The 25,337-nt window shown below is 40.4% G+C and overlaps 1 protein-coding gene across 2 annotated transcripts; it reads right to left on the bottom strand.

Moving 5' to 3' along the window:
* Positions 1 to 1,693: 1,693 nt before the first annotated feature.
* On the bottom strand, positions 1,694 to 23,749 carry adgrl4 (adhesion G protein-coupled receptor L4). 2 transcript variants are annotated; one of them, XM_047037175.1, is made up of 16 exons: positions 23,349 to 23,749; positions 22,862 to 23,011; positions 6,120 to 6,269; positions 5,839 to 5,988; positions 5,285 to 5,355; positions 4,947 to 5,126; positions 4,629 to 4,812; positions 4,415 to 4,531; positions 4,070 to 4,269; positions 3,715 to 3,894; positions 3,290 to 3,493; positions 2,870 to 3,090; positions 2,709 to 2,775; positions 2,502 to 2,593; positions 2,114 to 2,282; positions 1,694 to 1,993 (listed from the first exon to the last, which is right to left on the bottom strand). In XM_047037175.1, the coding sequence occupies exons 1-16, from the start codon at positions 23,392 to 23,394 to the stop codon at positions 1,931 to 1,933; spliced, it is 2,244 nt and encodes a 747-aa protein (XP_046893131.1). In that variant the 5' UTR covers positions 23,395 to 23,749; the 3' UTR covers positions 1,694 to 1,930. The 2 variants fall into 2 exon arrangements, with proteins under 2 accessions (XP_046893131.1, XP_046893132.1); XM_047037176.1 differs by lacking the exon at positions 22,862 to 23,011 and having other exon boundaries at positions 23,349 to 23,748.
* Positions 23,750 to 25,337: the final 1,588 nt, after the last annotated feature.

Raw genomic sequence — 25,337 nt, 5'->3', positions numbered from 1 at the left:
CAGCTGTGTGCTTTGCCATCAAGTGGTATTTCAGACTGGATGTGCTGCGATGATAGCTCAGTTCACAACGACAAAACACACAGATCACTTTGCTCTTGTCAATGGGACCATTTGGCAACTTTTTAATAGTAAACTTTGCATTCAAAATCTTATTGCCATCCATTTCAGCGTCTCGTGCCCGCCATCTACTCAAACTGTAAAGTTAGCGAATACTCTTTAGCCGGCTCGCAAGCCCAAACAAGTGTGTGCGGCGTGCCTGTTGTTTTATTTCCCGTGTAGCTAGATCCGGTGTGGTGTTGTAGTTTTTTCTAACGTCAGTAGTTGTTGCAACGGCATGTGATAAAGACTACAACAATTGCTGGGCCAAAAAAGAACGTTTATCGCGCGATAAAAAATATACGCCGTTGGAATGGGTGTGCGTTAGCACTAGTATTTATTATGCTAGATTAGTTTATTACTATGTTATGCACCGTACATTCGTACATATCACAGCCTATTAAAAGAGCATTATTAATATTGTAAAAAAAAAATTAAGACTGGCATTGTTCAGAGGGCCGGTCCAAATGCGTTGGCGGGCCGTATCCGGCCCGTGGGCCGTAGTTTGGGGACCCCTGCCTTAGATCATCCACTCTGCCAAAGTCAAACCTTCATGTCCATGTCAGGTAACAATAAATGCTAATTTGTGATTGTCTTGACTGAACTACCTTTGTACTAAATTTGCTATTACTTACTGCCTAGTTAATCTTGGTTCCATAGTATTAAGTTCGGTGTTAATGTAGTACTACCTATTACTTACGTTAACAACGGACCATTATTCTAAAGTGTTACTATATTTTACTTGATTTCTACGATTCTCACATTTCATTGATTCATTACACTAAATAATGTAATCCTACCACCTCCTATCACCACCAAACAGAGCAACAATAACTTTATGAAAGTGAGATGAGACACATTACTAAAGGAAGTGGTGTAGGTTATTAACTCTTACTGCTTGCATTCTCTCACTCTTTCAATTTTTTTGGCTAATATTGCTTGGCTTGCTAGCTAGTGAGCCAGCTAGAAAAAACAAGGTCCAACCTTATTTTTGTCTTTGCCCTTCTCAGATTTCTTTTTCCTGCGCTCCTACTGCAGTCTCGCTGCCGATGCATGCAGCCCTCTGTTCACGTACACCTCACGCATTCACCATGAGACTCACACATTTCAACCATTTCTCATGCTCTCACTTGTATTTCTCATGATAAGAAGTAAGGGATAACTTGTCCCGCTATATTAGTGATTAGAAAGCGTTTTGTAAAGAAATTAAAACAAGTAGCACCATAACGAGTATTTGCACTCGCATGTATTTTCCCAAATATATTTTGAGGTTGTACAGACACGATTTTGGGAGAATATGCGACCAAAATGGTTGCAATTCAAGGCCCTATTGAACTTTAATTGTGATTTGAGGAATGTAGGTACTAAAGCCACAGACCTAAACTGTCATTACCAGCTGCATCACGGGCACTGCAGGATCTATAATTCCAGTGTGTGTCCCCTACTCCATCACGAGCACTGTCTATTCATAGTTCCGGGAATCTGTATGTCTCACCAACATCATCTTACTCACCGACTGCATCACGGGCACTGTGCACTTGTGAAGTAAATATTACAAATGTTTCTTATATAAATATTGGACAAAGAGACATTTTAATCTTCACTGATTATTTTATTTAGTTTTTGCATATCATGCTGTATTTGCTAAGTGACAATGGTTGATGTTATTAAATAAGTAAATTGTAAGTATTTTCACACTATTGAAAATGCATAATGTCTATTGTTGCCTTCACAATTTAAAGCAGCATGTGAAAAACAGCAAGCCACTGTACAGTAGGCTATATGCCACTCAAAGAACTCGAGACCCATCGTGATATCCGATTACTTGATTGGTTTATCTCAGGCATTCAAAACAACAAGGGACATTTTTGAACAGCCTGTAATATTCCTCTTGAATCTAGAGAAGAGAAAAAGGAATATGTTTTATATGTCTGAAATTAATCAGATACCATTCAAATCTACCTCAAAAAGCAGTTAAGGTATATGAACAAATACAGCTAATTAACTTTATGATTACCTTTCTAGATAAGACACAGAGGAAGATGAAGATAAACATCCCTTGGAAGGTGTTTGCAATAGTGAATAGATAGGCAGAGAGCATGGTCTCGTTAAGGATATGGAGCACGCCAAATGTCCAGGTGGCACCAAGGACAAACAGGAGGGCAAGGGCACCACGGGCACAGGACCTAAGGTAAAATACATGCTTATGTCATCATAGGCCATATTATTGTTCTACTGCTTCCCATAAACCTTAAGACGTGATACATTTGTTCTAAAAACTATTGTGAGAATGCTACCCCTTTAGACATGTTAAAGTGAGTCTCTCATCAGGGACCGAACACATCACAATATGGACAGGTCACACCCCATATGTCCCTTGTGGCTTTATTCTGCACGAGTTTTACCTTATATTTTCATAATGGCTAATTTCAGGCTTTTTCACAGCAGTATGACGGAACACTTTGTAGATAATCACTCCAAAAGCCAATAGATTCACCTTAGATAGGAGAGAATTGAAGATGCATACAGTGACAATGAAGATGTAACATAATTAGTAACAGTAGAACTGATGATAATCTTTTGCACATTTTCCGGGCTTAAAAAGACCTTACTAGAATGATCAGGCAGGCAGGCCCAATAAAACTCCAAATGAAGTTGTTTTCCGTGCTCAGCCAACACCTTATGTGAAAAGAACATTATATTATAAACATGGAACTATTCAAAAATAAGTATTTTCATTTACCAAATTAGCATAACCCTTTTTTGTACTTACACTTTATTGGTACCATAATACTTGGAGCCGAGCGTAGCCGAAATGGCCACCACCACAGCTGGGCTTCCATAGCCAAAAATGTAGAAGTTGCGATGCAGGAACCCTTTGTTGTAAATAACACCAACCACTATAAGGTAAAGATGAATCCCCTCGATGCACATCCAGGCAAAAGCAGCTAAGAAGAAATAATGGAGGAGGCCAGCAATAATGGAACAGAAAAGCTGATACCAGAGACAAAAAGACAAAGAGAAGTCTTCAAAATAGTGTCAATAACACTTTACATGTATGCAATTATAAAAGACAAGGGTGACTCTCTGAATTAGGACTCAAATGCTAAAAAACATCCACAAACCTACTCAAATATACACACCATGCCCACATTCACAAATGGGTTTCATTGAACTCAAGTACAGGTCTTACTTTATGGGTGTTCATATTGATTCCAATCAGGAAAATGAATTCTGCCATAAAGAGGCTGCAGCACAGGTTCTTGTGAATAGTGGTTCTGGTACTCTGGATCTCAGTAAAGAACCAAAAGGTGAAGATACACATGGAGAGACAGATAATAGAGATAATCATCCCCAGCTGAGTGATCCTGGTCAGAATGTTGTGGTGGGCCAACAACTGCATAGGGGACAAAGCATGAGTTTAAAAGGCTACCATAAAATAGAATTGTACTACATATACCACTTGTTTGATATTACTTTGATTTCACAAGGTCAATTTGACAAGGCAAACCCTCCCGTCATAAAACAGGCAATGCCTCTTATTGTGTGGTCTACACTCTACAGCACAGTCATTTTGCAACGGAACTTATGTCGGTGGATCAGTTGGTGGCCACTTACATTGGCACGTCCCGATGACATGAGAATTGCAAAGTGTGTGAGGTGGTTACAGGAGCATGTGGTGGTAGTGCTGTTGACATCCACATGATCACAGCCATGTGTAGCCCAGTGCCCTTTCAAGCTGCCTGGATCATACTCCCAGAAAGCACATTTTGTTGCATCTTCATTTGTGTTGATTGGCTTCAGTGAAAAGAAAGAATGGTATTGTGAATAAATAAAACTAAACCCATTCCATATACGGTAGATGCTTGACCTAGAATTTCTTTTTTGGTTGAAGTTTAACAGCATAAATTAGAAGTGAACATTTTGCCAACAGACAGCATTAGATCTGTCATGGGACTTTGACTGCTAATACCATTGTGTGTCTGAGGGTGAATGTTACTCGGTCAAGCTGGTACATGTCAACAGGTTTGATAGCCACTGCTATGACTTGGGAGTTGACAGTGATTCCTCCTGTTCCAGCGTAGTGAGCGTAATCCATAACACTGGGGTCAATGTTGGGTTTCATTATATCACCTATGCTGTCATACCGAACAAACACCACTGACACGCTTCCTGATATACAGAAGAAAAAGTAGAAGAATCTTGTTGTTTTTCAATCGAAATAGGTGAATTGTGTTGAAATTGAAGTTTGAGTTTAATTAAAAACAACTTAATGTGCCAAATGTTACATATACACATAATTTCCAAAACATCTTACCATTTTTGTCACCATCTTGGTCATTGTTTGGTGTTAAACTGATATGTTCTCCACCTATTGAAACAGATAGCTTGCTTTTCCGTGCATGGTGGGCATCCAATTTAAAAAGTTTTACTTCTGTATTTAAAAGAAAGAGAGGATTAATAAAAGTCTTTGCACATCATATTTCACATTAAAAGGTTTAGTTGACGGGAGCTGTCAATGTGCTGCTTACCCATTTCACTTGCTGTGATATCCAGTTCGGTGGTAGTTTGATAGTTTCTTGCCAGTATCAATATGTTCTCCTCCACAGTGTGAAGGAGTTTGGTTATGGTGTAGTCCCGTTTATCTCCTTCAATTTTGCTCCAAGCAACCAACTCATCCTTTTTCACCAGGTTGTTTACAGCCTTTACAAATTTCTGAAAAAGAATAGCAGTTTGTATTAGTAGTGAGATGTATACAATTAAATGTATTTAAATTAAATAAATACACTGAAGTTTAGATAATATTCTGTAGCTGTTGTATAGATGAGATGGTGTATACAAATTGTTACAGTGAGAGTGGCCTTGGTCATGAATGGTTTAGTGGTTTGGTTTTTCCCCACTACACTCAAAAGGGAGGTGGATCGACACAGGGCCTCCACAAATGAGATCACATCGACTGGAGTCAACTCTTCTCGTGTGTGCCTGATGATCTCGTCCAACATGTTATGAGGCTCTGTAAGGTTGCCCATCTACAATTGGGAGAAATACATTTTAATGAGCTCAAACCCCCAGTTTTTTTTTGTCTTAATCCAAAACACATGAGAACATGTTTGTCAACCCAGCAGAGGGCAGCATCCTCACATATTTCCATCATATTTGCAAAACGGTTCGAGAAGTGTCAGCTTACATGTTCAAGGACTTCGTTTACAGTTTGTGCTATGCACAAGGGATATTCGTGACAGTTTTTCTTAGGATGTTCTGAAAAAACAGTGTTTAATATATTGTATAACGAATGATAAAAACATGTTATGATCATAAAATAGAGAGAGAGAAAAAATCTTATTAAACAAGAATTGACATTGGCATTTATATCCAAAAGGCTCTCCCATATGGTGCTCTAGCTACCTCAATTATTCCATGTAAACCCAATTCAGCTCAAGCATTTCGTCCACCTCTGCTCACTACCTACTGTAGTAACCCCATCCCTACGAGGACACGGAACTCGTTAAATGTGGCTGTTCTCAAATTGGAGGCACAAGGGTATAAGTTGCTACTGTCATGATGACAGTGTCATAAACCATATCTGCTGCACTGACCTCTAGCCCATGTAACTTTTCACTATTAACCATTTCCTTTCAACATGTGTGTTTGAGAGGGAGGAACATTGAAAAAGGTTGGAAAAAAGGTGGAAATCTGTATGTGATCAAGTGATCAAAAAAGTTGATATTCACACAAACTTACCATGACAAGGTCCACCCTGTTCTGGATGGAACTGCTTAGCACCTGATACTAGGATGTAATCTCTCTCGCAGGTGCAAAAAAAAGACCCATTTGTATTGTGGCAGAGAGAGAATGGTCCACAGACCTGAGAGCTCTTGCACTCATCTATATCTGAAAAACCAGTATGGAAAGATACATCACTGGATTAACAATACACAAAGTATCCAGAGAAAACGTGTCTACTTACATATATATAAAAAGAGAGAAATAAAAATATATATATTTTATGAAGAAAACTTTACCAGTGCACTCAGTCCCATCGTTTGGTTGGAATTGGTACAGTCCTGTTGATGTGTACCCTGACAAACAGGTGCAATGGTAGCTCCCCACTGTGTTGGTACAGTCAGTGTTGTACCCACAGATATTTGTGACATTCTGGCACTCATCATCATCTTGGTGGTGAGAAACAAAGAGAAAGGGAACCAGAATAAATACATGTAATAACTACAATTAAGTGGAATTATGTAAATTGGGTGTTAAGGTTAGGGTTCCATACCAAGTTATTTAATACGTTGTTCCAAAACAGACTTTTCAATTAGTCCTTTCAACATGATTTAGCTTCCAGTTGACTAGCTACTCCCTGACTGGTCTTTACATAGCAAGGCCGTAGCCATGTAGTCAACATTGGGGCTGGGCGAATATTTTTTTAATTATTATTTCGGACAGCGTGGGTGGTTGCCTGTCCTAGCGTAGCACATTTATGTTTTTATATCAATATATTGGGGGGGACCTTTAGACCAGATTTGAATATTGGGGGGGATGTGTGTCCCCCAATATGTATTATGATTACGGCCTTGTTACATTGTCATCAAATTTCATATGCCCTTGAATGTATATTGCAACAGGCTTAAGCAATAGTAGTAAGTTGGAAGTGACACAATATGACTTTCCATTGTTGTATTCGTTTCAAGGGATATGATGGACACAATACCCTGTGTAAAAAGTCTGTCTGGGAAGGGATATCCTTTGCTTCCAGTAATGGGAGGTTACAATACTCAGCAGGATATGTGACCATAACATTCCAGACTTTTAACCAACATACCACAAAAAGCAAAACAAGGATTTCATGCTGAAACTACATTTTTGATTATTTAAACTTAAACTTTATTAAAGTTGATTAAGTTTTCTTTAACTTTATTAAAGTTTAAGTTAAGTTTGAGTATAAATGCACAAGATGACAAACTAAAAGAACCCAACAAACTCAAAATGATCTATCAATACTTTTAGAGAATCTCAAGGTTGAAAATCTCATGACTGATTGGAGGTGAGATCCTTAAGTAGTTTCTATTATATTGAGGAGTGAGGGCTGAAATGTATTCAGGATGGTGAGTAGAATCAGGGAATGTAACAAGATTCGGCAACAATTTATATTAAGGTTCCAATAACCATCATACAGTAGCATGACAGAAAGTAACTACTTTTCACTACCTATGGTAAAACATTGCTAGTTTAGGAATTGCAATGTAATTAAATGCAGGGCTCTTAAGTTTTGAAGACAGGCAAGAGTGACATTCCAAGAGGAACATTCCCCTCCAGGATATAATGATAAAGTATGACATGATTTAAAAAGTGACCTATAACATCGACTATGCAACACTATTTATATATGTCAGTCATCGTGTGATAGCGGAAATATGACTAAGCCTAGACTCAGGGGCGATTCTAGGATCAGACCTTTATGGGGTGCTCAGCCCCCATTGACATGTGACATGAATGCAGTGCCTTGCATAACGGTGCGTTCACACTGCAGCGGGGCGGGCAGAGCGGGGCGTCGGCTTCCAATTCATTTTCAATGTGGGAAGGCGAGCGGGGCGTCGACGCTCGCGTAGGGTATTGTGGGAAGGCGAGCGGGGCGGCGAAAGTTGGATTTTCTGAACTTTATGTAAATGATGAGCGTGAAAACGCCAGCGATGGCCAATCGGGTTGGTTTCTTGTTTCTTGTAACGTAGCAACTGTTGGTCATGGTAAACATTTCTAGGTTTGACAATTTCAAGATGGAAGATCAACTCATCGTATGTGTGTCTTCATACCCAGTATTGTATGATACGTCTATGTTCGATTACAGAGACATAAACAAAAAAAATGATGCCTGGCGCAGGGTTGCTGAGGTTGTCGGCGTCCCTGGTGTGTTGTATTTTGTACTTTAATTCAGTTTCTTCACATTACGTAACTTTCTTCTGTGCTAGCTGCATAGTCTAGCTAGCTCACCCGGCATACGATTGACATTCAACGCTGAAATGCTGGCTGGCAGCCACTCGCTATCCATACAGTGAATGTGTAGTGGCAAGTCATAATCTAGCGATTGATTTTCAGACATTTCGAGTAATATAATAAAAGGTTACACATGTCAACGTTTATGTCTGATGCATCTTTTTTCCAGCCGGAACAAGACCCATTCCATAGAGTGCAGGTGGGATTTAATCTTTCACTCTGCCTAAAAAAAGTGTGGAAAAAGATAACCTATTGTGTGCTGTAGATAAGATCATGTCAGATCTAGAATGCGTGTCGGATTTTTGCTTAATGTGTGTAAAAGTTGTATTTTGCCCCCACATTTGCCATGACATTACACGAACTACAACAGTGATTTAAGAGAACTACAGCTCTGAATGAATCTGTCTGACACGCCCCCGAGCGTGGGGCACTGTGGGAAGGCCGGCGGTGCTGAGCGGTAAAAAAGTCTGCAGTGTGAACGCACAGTAAGTGCTAAACCCCTTCGCTAATAACAGGTATGTAAACAGATCAGGGGTGAAAAAGGTGAGAAAGATACGGCGAACCCCCGACCCTCTAGGGGGGTCCGGGGGCACGCCCCCCGGAAGAAAATGTATTAAATTTGAAAGTTAAACGCATGAATCTGGCTGATTTTGAGAGCAAAATTAAGAGGCTAGATCTATGTAGAATCTGTGCTCTTGTAAACAATATCATGTTCTTTTAACCATAAAGACATTTTTTGTATAGCATTGATTCCAGAGCCAGTTGGAAAGTTGGAAAGCACCGGTAAAATGCTGTGTTGGCCACGGCCACAAATCAAGTAGCTTACCCATTTTGGTTTAAAAAGGTAAGGAGTATTCAAAAAAAAATGACTCTATCCTTCTCATTGGATTTTAAAAGCAGATTGACTGCTGTAAAACAGGGGACTATGTGCATATATTGAAAATGTTAGCCCCAAAATAGCTTTAAAAAATATCAAACGTGCCTTATTGTATTCCAGTATTCTATAGAAACATGTGAAAAAAAAATCTTCAAATACTGAACCAGCAAACTTTGCAAAACACAACATTGGTCATTGCCAAAACTTATGGCCACGACTGTACTGCAGTGTTCCTCACCTGGCTCAAAAAACAAACAAGCAAAACGAAAGATTGATTACTGTCCTAAATTTCCATCAACCCTGTCTTGTGGATTTGGCCACAGGTTTTCATCCACATCGCAATGGATGTTTTCATTTGACAAACATCTCTGAAAAAATCTCTGGGCATGGCGAATCCAGGCCTGACATTAGTCTGCCATGATGTCATTGCATGCCTCATCCATGGCCTGGAGAAGGGTAACTTGTTCATGAGAGTGCCTGTTGTACACCTTCCACCTCCATGTGGAGAAAACATCCTCAATAGGGTTGAGGAAGGGAAAGTTTGGGGGCAAGTACAAGGCTGTAAATTGACAAAGCAATTACAAGGGTCTGATTACCTACAGGTGCTGCTGGTTTTCAAATCTGAAAACATGATGATTTAGTCCAGTGGTTCTCAATCCAGGGGGGTGTTCCATCAACGTCGATTAAGGGAAAGCGAGACTTATTTCGCCAAGTCTCACTAACTTTAGCGAGAGTTCCGTTCCATGAAGGTGGATTATTCTAGTTCTAGCTACGTAATCAAGGTTCGGAACTAGCCTGATCCGTGTCAGGCTAGAAGTCAAGCTAAACAAAAATGTGTTGCAAATAATTTCAAACAGGCGGAAAAAAAGGCCGTATTTTTTTTTTACGCAGTTCATTTTTTTATCGCGAGATTAACGCGAGTTTTTTTTTCTTCAAAAAACTGTCATTATTATTAATAACAGTTTTATAATATTATAAATATTATTAATAAAATAATATTATTATTATTAATATATTTTTTAAGCTCATGTAAGGAATCTCACTTGTCCTAGTTAAGGCCTACCAGTAAAACAGATTTAAAGGATCATACAGTGAAATGTTATGATGTGTTATGATTGAGGGGCTCCATTCAGACAGATCAGGGGTGGATAACATCATAATGGGGTCTTCATGAAGAACAACTTTACAGAAATGCCACATAAACAGCGCATTTGTGTGTAGGTTGGGGGTCGGGGTGCTTAGACAGAGCTCTAATGCTATTGTTTTGCACTTGCTTTTTGGATTTCTCCCTACAGAGTTGAAGGGCCCATATTGCATGGAGTACTCAACCCCTCTAAAGTCCTATAGATAAACTGAGGGGATAAACACTCACTTGAAAGGTATCATGATGGTTTTTTTCTTGTGAAATCTTCAAAGTGAATGTTTAGGCTATTCTTTAGTTTTTTAGTAGGACTTTTGGGGCCCTGTTATTGACATGAATGACTTAAGCCTAGCATATACCGGCTATGGCACATCGTGTTATATCATCATAATAACAGGGAGTCAGATGGCTGAGCGGTGAGGGAGTCGGGCTAGTAATCAGAAGGTTGCCGGATCGATTCCCCGCCCAGCCAAAATGACGTTGTGTCCTTGGGCAAGGCACTTCACCCTACTTGCCTCGGGGGGAATGTCCCTGTATTTACTGTAAGTCGCTCTGGCTAAATGTAAATAATAAGTTAAAGCTACTTCACGTAGAGGCTCTGGCTTAGGGGCTCCCTGAGCTCATGGGCCCCCGGTGCCGGTAGGCTCGTTCGATAATCCATCCCCGAGTAGGACTATTGGGGCCCTGTTACTGACAAGAATGACTTAAGCCTAGCATATACCGGCTACGGCGCATCGTGTCATATCAATACAAAGTCAATAACAGAGACTTCACGCAAAGGATCTGGCTTAGGGGCCCCCTGAGCTCATGGGCCCCTGGTGCCGGTAGGCTCGTTCGGTAATCCATCCCTCAGTAGGACTATTGGGGCCCTGTTACTGACATGAATGAATTAAGTCTAGCATATACCAGCTACGGCGCATCGTGTCATATCATCATATTCATATCAATACATTGTTAATAACAGCGACGTCACGCGCGAAGGCTCTGGCTTATGGGCCCCCTGAGCTCATGGGCCCCTGGGCCTGGGCCCGGTAGGCCCGTTCGTTAATCCATCCCTGGGTGGATGAAGGTGCCCAGATTATACAAAGAGGGTTTATCCCACCAGCCCCAAGGGTCTTCAGAGACAGAAGTAGCTAATGCTTCCCTGACCAGTATCTGTGGAAGAAGTATAGGTTCAGCAGGCCCAGCATAGTTCATCTAGATAGATTTAATTATCATTCTTAAAAATTAAAAACATAAATAATATATATATATATAAAATAACACTTTAGCAACTCTTAAGGATGGCAATGAACACATAAGAGCAGCCTACCATCCTTCGTAGAAAGTAATAGAAAGGAGAGTAGACTATAATAGTAGAAGGGAGGGTAGTAGACTGCAGTTTATGTAGGTATGCCTAGACTATGTAGTCTGCTGGAATCACACACAAGGAAGCAAATTACCCACTGTAGCCAAGCCTTGACACTGTTCAGTCTGTCTGCATCTGTCTATGTCTTTGCATGTGGGACGTTCTTGAACTATGCCAGGAAATATGAAGGGTATACTTTGCTCCAAGCAGTACCTGAATATTATCATCAGTTTTTCAGGTAATCTTGAAACACAAAGAATCAAGGAGACTCTTTATTCAATTGGATAAAGTATTTTCATTGTTTAAAGTAGTTTGTATGTTGACAAGCCTCTATATTACCTCTCCTCTGGCTTACCCAATATTATAGGTGCAATATACTGTCCCCATGGGTGTATCCAGGCCCTGTGGAAGACTGCCTGGTGCCCCCATGGTTGAAAGTGTTTCTAAAATGCCTTCGATTGGCAACAATTTGACCAAGTGCCCTCCTGTCTGCCATTCACATTGTGAAATATGCTTGAGTGCCCAGGATGCCCCACGCAATAAATGACAGTTTGCCCTCTATAAATGTAAAAACATGTCTTAATGAGTTCCTTTATAGTATAGAAAATGTGATGCAGTACCCTATAAGGTGCCCTTATAATGGCCTATATTGGACTGTTCCGAACTGTCAGAATGGTTTCAGACAGCTCATCAAATTACGCTAATTATCAGTAGGCCTAAATGCATATATATATATATAGCCTATATATATGTTAAGTCGATTTGGTAGGTCTACAATTTACGCATGTTAACGGTCGTAATGGTTTGACAAGTTGTCTCCCCAATTGCCATGTTAATTGCGGCAACATTGCCCTTTTTGGCGACAACTCACAAAAAACTCACAAAATCTATTTACGCTGCTGAAACAACACCTCTCTGCTGCTTTACGCTTTGCTTTTTGCGACATAACTCCTCTTTTTGACTATCGCCTGATCTGGGCTGCAGAGTCCTAGCTTATTGAGGTCTAGCTTGAATTAGCGTTGCCTGTGGAACGGAACGTTAGTGGAACGGCTTGCGGCTGTCTAACTTGACGTTTACCCAAGTGAGACTTATTCGTGTTAGCGCGACTTGCGTTAGCGACGTTGATGGAACACCCCCCTGGTCCTCGGAACCCCTGCCCTGCATGTTTCAGACGTTTCCCTGCTCCAACACACCTGGGGCCCGTTCTCCGTACGTTGCTAACTCAGTTAGCTGTATTTGATTGTTGATGATTTGTCATTATCTTGGAATGTTCGGTTCTTCAAAGCTCAACCTGGACTTGCTGTCATAGCAACAGGTCCGTAAGCTTAAACCTGCTCGGGAGCAGGTTTATTTTATGTAAACACGATTAGATTGAGACTTTACAAGCAGAGGTGATACAGAAATGTCTTGTCCGTTTTTACAACAGGAACCTATTGCAGAAGGTGCAAGAATAATTAGCAGAATTTAACATGAAACAGAATTAATTGCTCATTGGGTGATAGATAGGCTCCTCAAGCACAGCGCAATATGCTAGCCTTTACTTTTTGAGAGGATAGCCTATCGTTTTTTTTGTGAGGGTATAATTTACATAATACATTTGTTGAAACCACATCATATGATTTAAAGATGATAAATGAAAGTATGAAAATATTTAAAAACATGCTACTTTTTGCCAGCCTTCTTTCAAGTTCAAGTCTTTTATTTGTCAGGTAGGCTACACAGAACAACATCTGCTGCTGAGCTTAAATAAGTGAAACTTCCTAAATATACAGATAGCAATAAATAATCGACTATACTAACCCTAATAATAAAACTTTCTAAATTACAGATAACAATAAATAATACACTATACTAACCCTAAATGCACATAAAACCTATTTCAACCCTATAACCTATTCTAACCTAAGTGGAGTACAGTACAATAGTGCAAAATTGCAGATCAGTGACTATGTCAATGACCATACAGGAGCCTGGTGGCGAGGTACAGTGAGGTACCGTAGTGCAATGTTACTGATAGTGCAACCAGTACCTGAAAGTGACAGTGTATAAGTGACTAGTGTGCAGTAAATCAATGTCCATATCAGTGTCCATTCAGAAGCCTGATGGCCCTTGGGTAGAAACTGTTGTCCAGTCTGCGTGTGCGTGACCGGATGCTGCGGTAACGCCTGCCAGAAGGCAACGGGGTAAAGAGACTGAAGGATGGGTGGGAACAGTCTCTTAGAATCCTGCCGGCTTTACTTAGGCAACGTGTGTGGTAGGTGTCCTGTAGGGCTGGGAGCTTCCTGCCGATGATGAACTCAGCAGAACGGACCACACTTCGTAGGGCCTTACGGTCCCTGTCTGTGCAGCTCCTATTACACACTGTAATACAACCAGTCAGAATGCTCTCTATAGTGCATCTGTAAAAGTTAGTGAGGATGACTGAGTCCATACCAAACTTCTTCAGACTCCTCAAGAAGAAAAGGCGCTTACGGGACGATTTGACCACCTTGTCCGTGTGAACAGACCAGGTGAAGTTGTTGCTGATGTTCACCCGAGGAACTTGAAGCAGCTGACCTTCTCCACTTCAGATCCATTGATGAGTAGGGGTGCATGCTCCTCCTCCTGCCGCCTCCTATAGTCCACAATCATCTCCTTCTTGGATTTTGCAGACTTTGAGGTGTTTCCTGGCGTTCTGATTAAATCTTCAAATTCGGAGTAACCTTCAAGCAAGCTGTTGGCTCTGTTGCGGAAAAAACAGGGCACTCATTTTGGCCACGGTGAGCAGCTATAGACTTATGTGAGCAGCCGATAGCAGTTTTGCTGATCAAGGTTTCTACTATAGATACATACCCCCTTTTAGACCAACGCATAACTCAATCCAGCTATATTAACTATAAACAACATGGGTGTTCAAAGAACCGAATTAGCCAGATCAAGATTAGCAAGATGATGTCATCTTGGATGTGACATTTGATCTCGGATGTAATAAGCGACGTACTGAGAACGGGCCACTGATTCAAATGAATGGGTTATTATCAGGGCCATTTGTTTGAATCAGGTGTGTTGGAACAGGGAAACGTCTAAAACATGCAGGGCAAGGGGTCCTGAGGACCAGGATTGAGAACCACTGGTTTGGGCCAAATCCCAATACTCCCCCTTACCCCTTCCCCCTTACCCTTAGTTTTGCGCGTTCCCGTGAGAGCTAGTGGTGTCCCAATACTCTTTTGGAGCTAGGGGTAGAGCTAAGACTAAGGTGTATACACCCCTTAAAACCAAGTAAGATTGGGAGCTTACTTGAAACCTAGGGCTATGTGAATCCTGCGCGACCGGCAACAATGGCGGCCAGATCATCCAGAGAGTCCGATAAATGTAATATTTTCGGCTTAATTAATTGATAAAAAAATTATGACAGTCTTGTTTTATGTTAAACACAGTACTGAACATATCTATTATTAGATTATTAGATCGATTAGTCGACTAATCATCTGTTTTTTCATTGATTAATCAGAATGCTTTGAACGATTATTCAGCTTTTGCAATTTGTTAAAACATTGAGTTATACTTATTCTAACTAATAAATAAAACCAAGAAATCACTTCAGCTTTTGAAAAAAATATTTGTATTGCACTTTGAGCCAACTGAACAGGCTATTACATCTCTTTTAGTCCAATTGTGTCCAACCTAAATAAAAAATCAAGTCTCTTGTAAGACAACAGGGTTCTGTTCAATGAAAAACAGTGACTAACAGTATAATTTCTGGACTGGCTTTTTGTTTGTCTCATTGCAATGGTTGTATACACCGATCTGTCTAACTGCTGTCTGTGAACATGTTGCTACGGTGTTAGTATCCGTGAAATACTGTGTTATTTGTTATTATCAACTGGTTTAGCTAACTAGCCATCCAGCTTGCGCACACTCACCTCTTGCCGTTTCCATCTCCTCTCGTACGGGGATGCTTTTGTTTTAAAAGTTCATGCATACACGTTGTGCTACCATGGAAAACAAGTTCCGCCTTGCACACATTACATATTACAGTATTTTTAGTTGGATCTTTGGTGAAACTTTCCCACACTTTATCAGGCCCGTTTGCACCCTAAAATGTTTACCGCTGTTTTGTTCTATTGGATATCATACGGGAGCCTGTGTTGGACCGAATTCTCACTCCCCCGCAGAATCCCACTCCCCTACGCGTGAACGCGCACTGCCTTCCTAGCGTATTGCTATAGTTGTAGTTTGACGAACCGAGGCATTTAATTCATGTTTCATCAAAATCTAAGTTGCTACTCGTAAAGTCAGAATTATTGTCTCAAGAAAATAGACGAACTTTGGAACTGCACTTGAAAAACGATGTTGATGTCGATGTATAGCCTACACTGTAGTATTGAGGGTAATATGTGAATTATGTTGTAGTTGCGAATGCAGTTATTTCACTGTCTGGTAAAAGCGAGAATCATTCTGTGTATTCATTTGTACGAATCACTTTTAGTAGAACTATTCACTTCTGATTCTTGATTACGTTGTACTTGCTATACTTACTAAATGCACTATATGCCAATTAATTGGCATATAATCGTCAGGTAAATGAGAATAGCTACATCATTTTACAAATGTAGGCTATATAAAAAGGCCCCTGCTCACAGGTCCCTCCTAACATAATTCAACTTCTGTTTCCCTCTCAGTAAACTACTAGCCAAACAACTGCTCTGTGTTTACAATCATATCCATTTTATAGATCCTGCTTCCCACAGCCTAGTTTGTGTCAGCTTCTGAGGCAGCTGTCACAGCCAACCTGAGATTTTGGATAAACTTTAAGATTAATTTGTGGAATGATAATGAACGATCAAACATTAGGAATGGCAAAAACAGGCACTGTCACCTATAATAACAAAACCGCCTATACAAAGAAATACCAATGCTTCATTATAAATGTGTCTATTAGTGAAAAAAGTATTGTATTCAATACCATTTGACAAGCTATTACCCAGTTAGTGTTGCCAGCCATATTGTCCACATCCTGGTGTGTGTCTAATTTTATAATTACAAGATATGAGGGGGGGGGGGGGAGGATTTCGGCAGGTATGAAAAACAGTGTTGCCAAAATCCCACTCCCCTTCTAACTTTTACATTTATGCAACTAGTATCAAAAGCTTTTTATGGTACACTCTACAGGGCATGAGGAGCCACCAAAATAATTTGGGGGTGTGTCAAATTTTATAATCCCAAAATATGAGGGGGGGGAGGATTTTGGCAGGTATGAAAAACAGTGTTGCCAAAATCCCACTCCCCTTCTAACTTTTACATTTATGCAACTAGTATCAAAAGCTTTTTATGATACACTTTACAGGGCATGAGGAGCCACCAAAATAATTTTGGGGTGTGTCAAATTGTATAATCCCAAGATATGAGGGGGGGAGGATTTCGGCAGGTAGGATGTTATCCACCATCATCCCTGTGCCCAAAAAGCCAAGACTAACAGGACATAATGACTACAGACCCGTCGTCCTGACCTCTGTGGTAATGAAGTATTTTGAGCGCCTGGTGCTGGCACACCTCAAATCCATCATAGACCCCCTCCTGGACCCCCTGCAGGTTGCCTACAGTATGCCTACAGAGCCAACAGGTCTGTGGACGACGCAGTTAACTTGGCCCTCCACTTCACCCTACAGCACCTGGACTCCCCAGCATCCTATGCCAGGATCCTGTTTGTGGACTTCAGCTCTGCCTTCAACACCATCATCCCCGCCCTGCTTCAGGACAAGCTCTCCCAGCTGAACGTGCCTGATTCCACCTGCTGGTGGATCACAGACTTCCTGTCTGACAGGAAGCAATGTGTTAAACTGGGAACGCACGTCTCTGACTCCCGGTCCATCAGCACCAGATCTCCACAGGGCTGCGTCCTTTCCCCTCTGCTCTTCTCCCTGTACACCAACAGCTGCACTTCCAGTCATCCATCCATCCAACTCGAAGTTGGCGGACGACGCCACCCTCATTGGGCTCATCTCTGACAAGTCTGATTACAGCTGGGAGGCTGACAACCTGGTGACCTGGTGCAACCAGAACAACTTAGAGCTCAATGCTCCTAAGACAGTGGAGATGGCTGTGGACTTCAGGAAGAATACAGCCCCATTCACCCCCATCACCCTGTGCGACTCCCCAGTGAACACTGTGGAGTCCTTCCGCTTCCTGGGCACTATCCTCTCCCAGGACCTCAAGTGGGAACTGAACATCAGCCTCCTCAACAAGAAAGCACAACAGAGGATGTACTTCCTACAGCAGCGAAATAAATTCAACCTGCCAAAGACAATGTTGGTGCACTTCTACACAGCCATCATTGAGTCCATCCTCGCCTCCTCCATCACCATCTGGTACACTGCTGCCAAGGACAAGAGCAGACTGCAGCGTATCATCCGCACTACTGAGAATGTGATTCGTTGCAATCTGCCTACCCTACAAGACCTGCACACCTAGAGGACCCTGGGGCGAGCAAGGAAGATTGTGAACACACTCTGTTTCAGCCACTCCCCTCCGGCAAAAGGCTGCGGTCGATCAGGACCAATACCACACACCACAAAAACAGTTTCTTCCCATCCGCTGTTGGCCTCTTCAACAAGGTTAAGGGCTCATACTGACTTAAATGACTTTAATCACAATCTGCACAGTGACACCTTGCCACATTGCAATTTGCACTATATTACACTATTTGTATCTTTTGTACTATTTGTATTTTTATATTGTAAATTATGGCTACTTTATATTTTATTCTAAATCCCCTTAGTATTAGCTAGACTTTGTACCTTTTGTATAGTTAGACCACATATTTCAGTTTTAAGGTTCCTATATGTTTAATGTATGCATACACCTACAATGTATGTATGCCAAAGTAAATTCCTTGTCTGTGCAAACTTTCATGGCAATTAAAACCCTTTCTAATTCTGATGAAAAACAGTGTTGCCAAAACCCTAACCCCAGTAAGTTGAAAAGAAATACTCAATATCTGCATCATTAAATAGTTGATTAGAGTAGCAGTTGGTTTTTAGGATTGTTAAATTGGTGAGGTATCGTGTGAGATAAAGAGAACTCATACACAGTAGCCTACTGCAATGCATACAAGGTGAAAATAATGGGGCATTAATATCTTGGGACTTTAAGATCTGACACCCCCCCAAAATGATTTTGGTGGCTCCTCATACCCTGTAGAGTGTGCCATAAAAAACTTTTGATACTAGTTGCATGAATGTAAAAGTTAGAAGGGGAGTAGGATTTTGGCAACACTGTTTGTTACCTGCCGAAATCCTCCCCCCCTCATATATTGAGACTGTAAGATCTGACAAACCCCAAAATTATTTTGGTGGCTCCTTATGCCCTGTAGAGTGTGCCATAAAAAGCTGTTGATACTAGTGGCAAAAATGTAAAAGTTAGAAGGGGAGTAAGATTTTGGCAACACTGTTTTTCATACCTACCGAAATTCTCCCCCCCTCATATATTGGGACTGTAAGATCTGACACACCCCAAAATTATTTTGGTGGCTCCTTATGCCCTGTAGAGTGTGCCATAAAAAGCTTTTGATACTAGTTGCAAAAATGTAAAAGTTAGAAGGGGAGTAGGATTTTTGCCACTGTTTTTCATACCTGCTGAAATCCTCCCTCCCCCAAATAAAATCTCAGGTTACCTGTGACAGCTGCCTCAGAAGGTTCCATCACTGTTGTGCTAAAATCCAACTGAGAGGAATATGTCTGTGCTGCCTGCCGTATATCCCTGACCTGTTATCATGGTCAAGCCTCAAACTTGTTAAAACTCTTATTTAAATGATCACTATTTCTTTCTTTCTTTCTACCTTTTGTCAAATATTTAATTATAGTTTTTTGTTTGGAACCAATCAAAATGTCACCATTTATTTGATGTTTTTCACTAGCCATTCACAAAGGGAAGGTCCAGGCTTGGCTTATCAGGTACTAAAACCAAGCACTGTAGGCTACATTGCAAGTTAGAAGATACTTACTAGGGTGTGGGAAGCAGGATCTATAAAATGGATATGATTGTGAAACACAAAACAGCTGTGTGGCAAGTAGTTTACTGAGAGGGAAATAGGAGTTGGATTCTGGTATGAGGGACCCGTGAGCAGGGGCCTTTTATATACATTTGTAAAATAATGTAGATATACTCATGTAGGCCTAACAGACGATTATATTACAATTGGCATATAGTGCATTTAGTAAGTATCCTATAACAGCAAGTAACACGTAATCAAGAATCAGAAGTGAAAAGTGATTTGTACAAATGAATACAAAGAAGGATGCTCGTTTTAACCAGACAGTGACATAACAGCAGTCGCAACTACAACATCATTCACAAATTACCCTCATTCCGATAATAGTAGCCTACAGTGTAGCACAACATCGACATCAACATCATTTTTCAAGTGCAGCTCCAAATTATGTCTATTTTCGTGAGACAATCATTCGGATTTGAAGAGTAGAATGACATACAAATCGTATCGGCTCTCAAGTGCATTACAACATAAACTTATATTTAGATGAAACATGAATTAAATATCCTAAATCGCCTCGGTTCGTCAAACTACAACTAGCAATACGCTAGGAAGGCAGTGCGCGTTCACGCGTAGGGGAGTGGGATTCTGCGGGGGAGTGAGAATTCGGTCCAACACCTGCATTAGTCTAGCGCTACAGCGCCGCACTGGTCAAATCACGTTATTGCAGGCACTTAAAATAGGTCCTATGAGATCAAACGATTTGTCGACAACAGAAATATTTGTCGACAATTTTTTGTTGTCAATATCGAATAATTGTTAGGGCTGTCCCCACTTAATCGACTAGTCGATTTTCTGGTCGATATGCTCTTGGTCGACTAAGATTCTTTTAGTCGAGCTGCCGTATGGCAGTGTGATTCCCGCTTGTGTCATCATTGCTGAATTAACGAAATGTTCAACAGAAATTTTAGATTATATTGTGTGATACAAATAAACCAACTCTAAAAATATATAATTTAAAAGAAAAGGTGTTACTGTTTTCCCTTTCGTTAATCTGCGCTTTGTTTTGGTTTGGTATTTTGCATACGGCACAAGCACAATTGGCTGCAGAACAACAAACTCTGCCATAGCCTACTTTGTCTGTGTTATTAGTCAAAATGGCAAACAAATCTGTTGTATGGCAGCAATTCATTAAAGTACATTTACAAAGTACCGGGTGACTCGAAAAACGTTGAATGCAAACTCTGCCAACAACGTTTTTTTTTTCATAGTTCGACGTCGAAAATGATGTAGCCTACCACCTGTAAAACGTAAGTTGGTCTAGCCCTACTTCGCTCATGCTAAAGCGCTGGGTTGAAAAATGAATATGCTTATTATAAGAATCACATCCAAATCGAATGACATTATCTTCTCCGGCCAAGACAACAACATTTCTCTGTTGCAACGTTCCCCACTCAGCTTCTACGTAAGTTTGCATGCTGCAAGTGTTCATGCAGTGATAAGCTCGCTCCGATGATTTGCAAGTTAAACAAACAATACTTTTAATTTGTAGTACATCGTAAGAGATACTAAATACCATTGGCATTCGGTTACAACAGGACTGGTGATACGAGTCTTATTAGTAGGCTATTAGCGGCTGAATCTGCATTGTCCAGCAGCCAGTGAGTCAGATCGCGAAAATGTTTGTACGTATGTTTGTTTTTGTTTTTTTAAGCGTTTCAAAGTTCTGTTAGTCGATTTTCAGACGTCACAGACAGTAACGGGGCGTGTCGACTACAGCGGAGCGGGCGGCGCGTTGGCGTCGGCTTCCAATTCATTTTCAATGAAACCGGGCGTTGACGCTCATGTAGGGCATTGTGGGAGCGTACGCGAGCGTCAACGCCCGGTTTCATTGAAAATGGATTGGAAGCCGACGCTCCGCGCCACTCTGCTGTAGTGGACACGCACCGTAACGGATATCCAAATAACAAAAAAAGTGTACAACACTGGCGTTACAGCGTTTGTATTCACACACACACTTGATGCCATCTATCTTTACATTAGCAACAGTAACTCAGCTGTTAGCTGCAGAGCTAATGTTACAGCCACATTCTAAGGGTAGCAAGCTAAGTAACCATATACAGTAAAGCAACAAAATTATTTAGCGTTAGTTAACTTACTTTTCCAAGGTTTGTAGCTTGACCAAGGAGATTTAGTAATGATCCAGAATTTAATTTCAGCAAGGCCAGCTTTGTGTTGGCTCAAGTTGAGGAAACAGTAGTGTCTAAAATGTGAAAATGTATGCGCAGACATACAAAACTTTGGGAAGTTGTGTCTGCGCATTTCCAGCGAAAATAAAATGAAGATACTGGTTGTGCAGAGGCTTGGATGAAGGAACTAAAAAATACTTTTGTTTTGATTTGTACATCCAAACACTGAGCAACTGTTATGCTTCGTTCGTTTGCTAGCCATGATGTCTCTCCAGGAAAAACCGATATCGCACTTGCCTTCGCACGATCGTAGCTCACTTTTTCATGGGCGGGCCAGTTTATCTGGGTGGGCAAAGCAGAGAGAAGGGCGCAAGCCTGGCTCCTTGTGACGTCGCAAGGAGCAGATTTTCAAACAGAGCGTTTGAGCCTTCATTTTCTCAAAGGCGGAGAAGAACACCCAGGGCTTGGTTTATACCTATCTAAAATTCTAGCCACTGGGGGACCAAAGGCGGGCTAGGGGAACTCATATTAATGTTAAATAACCTCATAAAATGAAGTTCTGATGTCATGTCTCCTTTAAAAGTTAGAATGTTAAATAGGTGGGAGTCAGGTGGCTGAGCGGTGAGGAAATGGGGCTAGTAATCTGAAGGTCGCCAGTTCGATTCCCGGCTGTGCAAAATGACGTTGTGTCCTTGGGCAAGGCACTACACCCTACTTGCCTCGGGGGAATGTCCCTGTACTTACTCTAAGTCGCTTGGATAAGAGCGTCTGCTAAATAACAAAATGTGAATGTAAATAACCTCCTAAAGTGAAGTTTTCATGTCATGTGACCTTTAAGTAGTGTCATTTTGAACAGATGATTGTAGTTCAATGATTAAATGATCTACGGTGTATGTGTATTGTATCCAAGCAATTGAAAATCTTGTTAGCGTTTTGAAAAATGTGCATTTTGATCATCCGTTGTGGGTTTTGAGTCAACATTTTTGAAAAAAGACATCAAGGTTCTGAAATTTGTGTCAAAGTGATTGTAAAAAATTGTATGTTTAACTAATTTTTAGAGACAACTAGAATGTTTTAAGGTTTAAGGTTTTTTGCTAAGTGTGTATAGTTAAGCAAAAATAGCCAATGTTTCCAAAGATAGTGCCTTAGCAATCAGAAAAAACTATTGCAAAACATCTTAAAAATAGTACATTGTGTAAACACAATGAGACCATTAACATTTTGGACTTCATGTTCTTATATATTTTACCATTGCATGAATGAATTCCATCACCAGTATATCCATGGTTGCAATAGCAAGCATCGTCAGATCCATTCAGGGATTTGCACGTTGCAAGCATGTGGCATGACTTACAAATGTCAGAACATGTGCATGAATTTATAACACTGTAAAGCCATGCTGTGTGAGAAAGAAAATGACGTAAATATACATTTCCTGAAATCATATGACATAAAAAGTAACTCAAAAATAATTTGAAGCATACATGTGATCAAATAAACTGTTTAACTGTATTGTATTGTGTCTGTATATTATGCTGTGTGTATAGTGTGCTAACATGTTTAACAGTTCACCAACTAAATGTACAATACAACATTTCTCATAGTCAACAATATTAAGCCTTTGCTCTGTACATACATTTACGGAAACTACAGAGTATGATAAAGAGATAACCATTATATCCAGTAAGTCTATAATAGCTACTGTCTATTAGAGGTGAATGGATAAGATAACTTACCTGATAAAAGTATCTGTTTCATCTGGGACTTAAGCAGAGACTCCATGCTTGCTCTGGAAAAGAACTACTTTTAGCTGAAAATGAGGTTAGTGACGTATTGTTTCCTTGAATCAGTTTTCCTGTTTTCCTAAACCTGACCCTTCCTGTCCTAATCTTTAATCAGCTTTCAGAAACAGTATATGGGGACATGTCCCCATCAGATTACAATGCGTGTCCAAGCAGTGGGAGAAAACACAGTTCAATATTCCTCTCTGTTCAATATCTTGTAGTCTTTAGTATTTCTGGTTAAATATTTGTAAGGTTAACAGCAAGATATGAAGTTCCTTTAACCAACATTGTTAGTACTATGCCTCTGTATGGCAGCCATTTTACAAACTACTGTGCCATTGTTCTCACCAGAATGCATACAGTACACTGTGTAAACATCTGCCAAAAAACTGTGGCTTCAGGGAAGGATGACCCCCTCCCTTCCTCCAACACTGTGCAAAAATGTTCACGGTCCAAAGTTGACTGCCCTCTGGTGTCTAAAGTGGTATACAATTTTTGGAGCTATTGCCTCAGAAATATTCTCTTTTTATTATCTTCCACTACTTTAAATAAATACCGGACAGGATTGTGATTATGGTTTGTTGGTGCTTTCTAGCAAACTGACAACAGAAAAAATATTTTGCACAAACTCCTGAGGCCTGTACTACGAATTAAGATTTGGCGTTAACGAGGTAACTTCAGGTTCAACCCAGGGTTTTCTGTATCACGACGGTGGATCACTTGTTACCGGGTTCAATTGCCGTGGTAACTCATGCTGAATGCCTAACCGGGTTGGGAGCAGGTTAAGTTGGAGATCAGAGATCAACCGGTAAAGCACTGACACTGACAAATTCATTTGTGGTATCCAGAGATATCCAAAGTGCTCTCTGTAAAAACTTTGGACTCAAATATGTTGACAAAATGAAACAAAGATTTTCATTCTGTCTTCATCCAATGTTCTGATTTCCGTTCTGGAAATGTATGCAAGTTATATCATATTTTACAACTTAATGCATCATTTGCTCATTTAGACATACATTTACAGGAAACTAGTAATGAAAACAATATTTGACCTAATATTAGTTATCAACTGGGGAGGTGTCATGTTGATATGTTATCCCTATTCACTGGGGTGTCTCCCCTTAACCCCTTCTGTTGTCCTTGGGTTGCTTTGACCCATTTTCTTATCATTTCCATATTGGAAATGTGGGTTTCTTTCAACCAAAACATTTCAAACCAAAAAGAACAATGTGTATGATACCGTACAATGCTCTTCACAAGTTAATTAATGATCATTTCACAACTTTCATTCTTTGCTATTGATTTTGATTGGCTGTACCGGACAAACGGTTTTGAAAATCAAAAATAATAGTAATTTTTTTTGTTAGGGTTGCTGTGATCATGATGTGTAACAATTCTGGGGGAGATTTGACAAAAATTGTAGGGGGAGAAGCGAATAAACTTTTTCACAAAATTCATAATGGCGGAAAATCTATATAACCGGATATTGAAGTCATTGAACTCGTCGTGATCCAGGGAATCTAATAGTACCTCATTTTTGAAAATCAGTCATATGGTTCAAAAGTTGCGTCCAACGTCCAACTTTGACCCGTTAGTGGCGCTAGAGTGGTCTAACGAGAGACATGAAACTTGGTGTAAGTATAGAAGGGACTGTCCTTGATAAGTGTGCCTCCTTACGGAGGAATCCTTAATATAGCTGCAGGCAGCAATGGCGGGTTCCTCCTCAACATTGCAAACCATTACAAAATTGACATGACACAGACATGTATTTCATACATGTACACAACATTTCAAGACAATTGGATCAATGACTGATTTTAAGTCATTTTTGAAATTCTTCACAAATTGTCACTGTAGAGAAATGTCTATGCTGCCGACATTATGGGTTCTTGAGTCTTTTTTGTTCCCCATGAGCAATAAGGCATGCGTACCAACCTTTAG

The sequence above is a fragment of the Hypomesus transpacificus genome, chromosome 16 (genome assembly GCF_021917145.1).
Source record: "Hypomesus transpacificus isolate Combined female chromosome 16, fHypTra1, whole genome shotgun sequence".
Lineage (NCBI taxonomy): Eukaryota > Metazoa > Chordata > Actinopteri > Osmeriformes > Osmeridae > Hypomesus > Hypomesus transpacificus.
The sequence above is the reverse complement of the archived record's forward strand: the minus strand, read 5'-3'. Positions and strand labels throughout refer to the sequence as shown.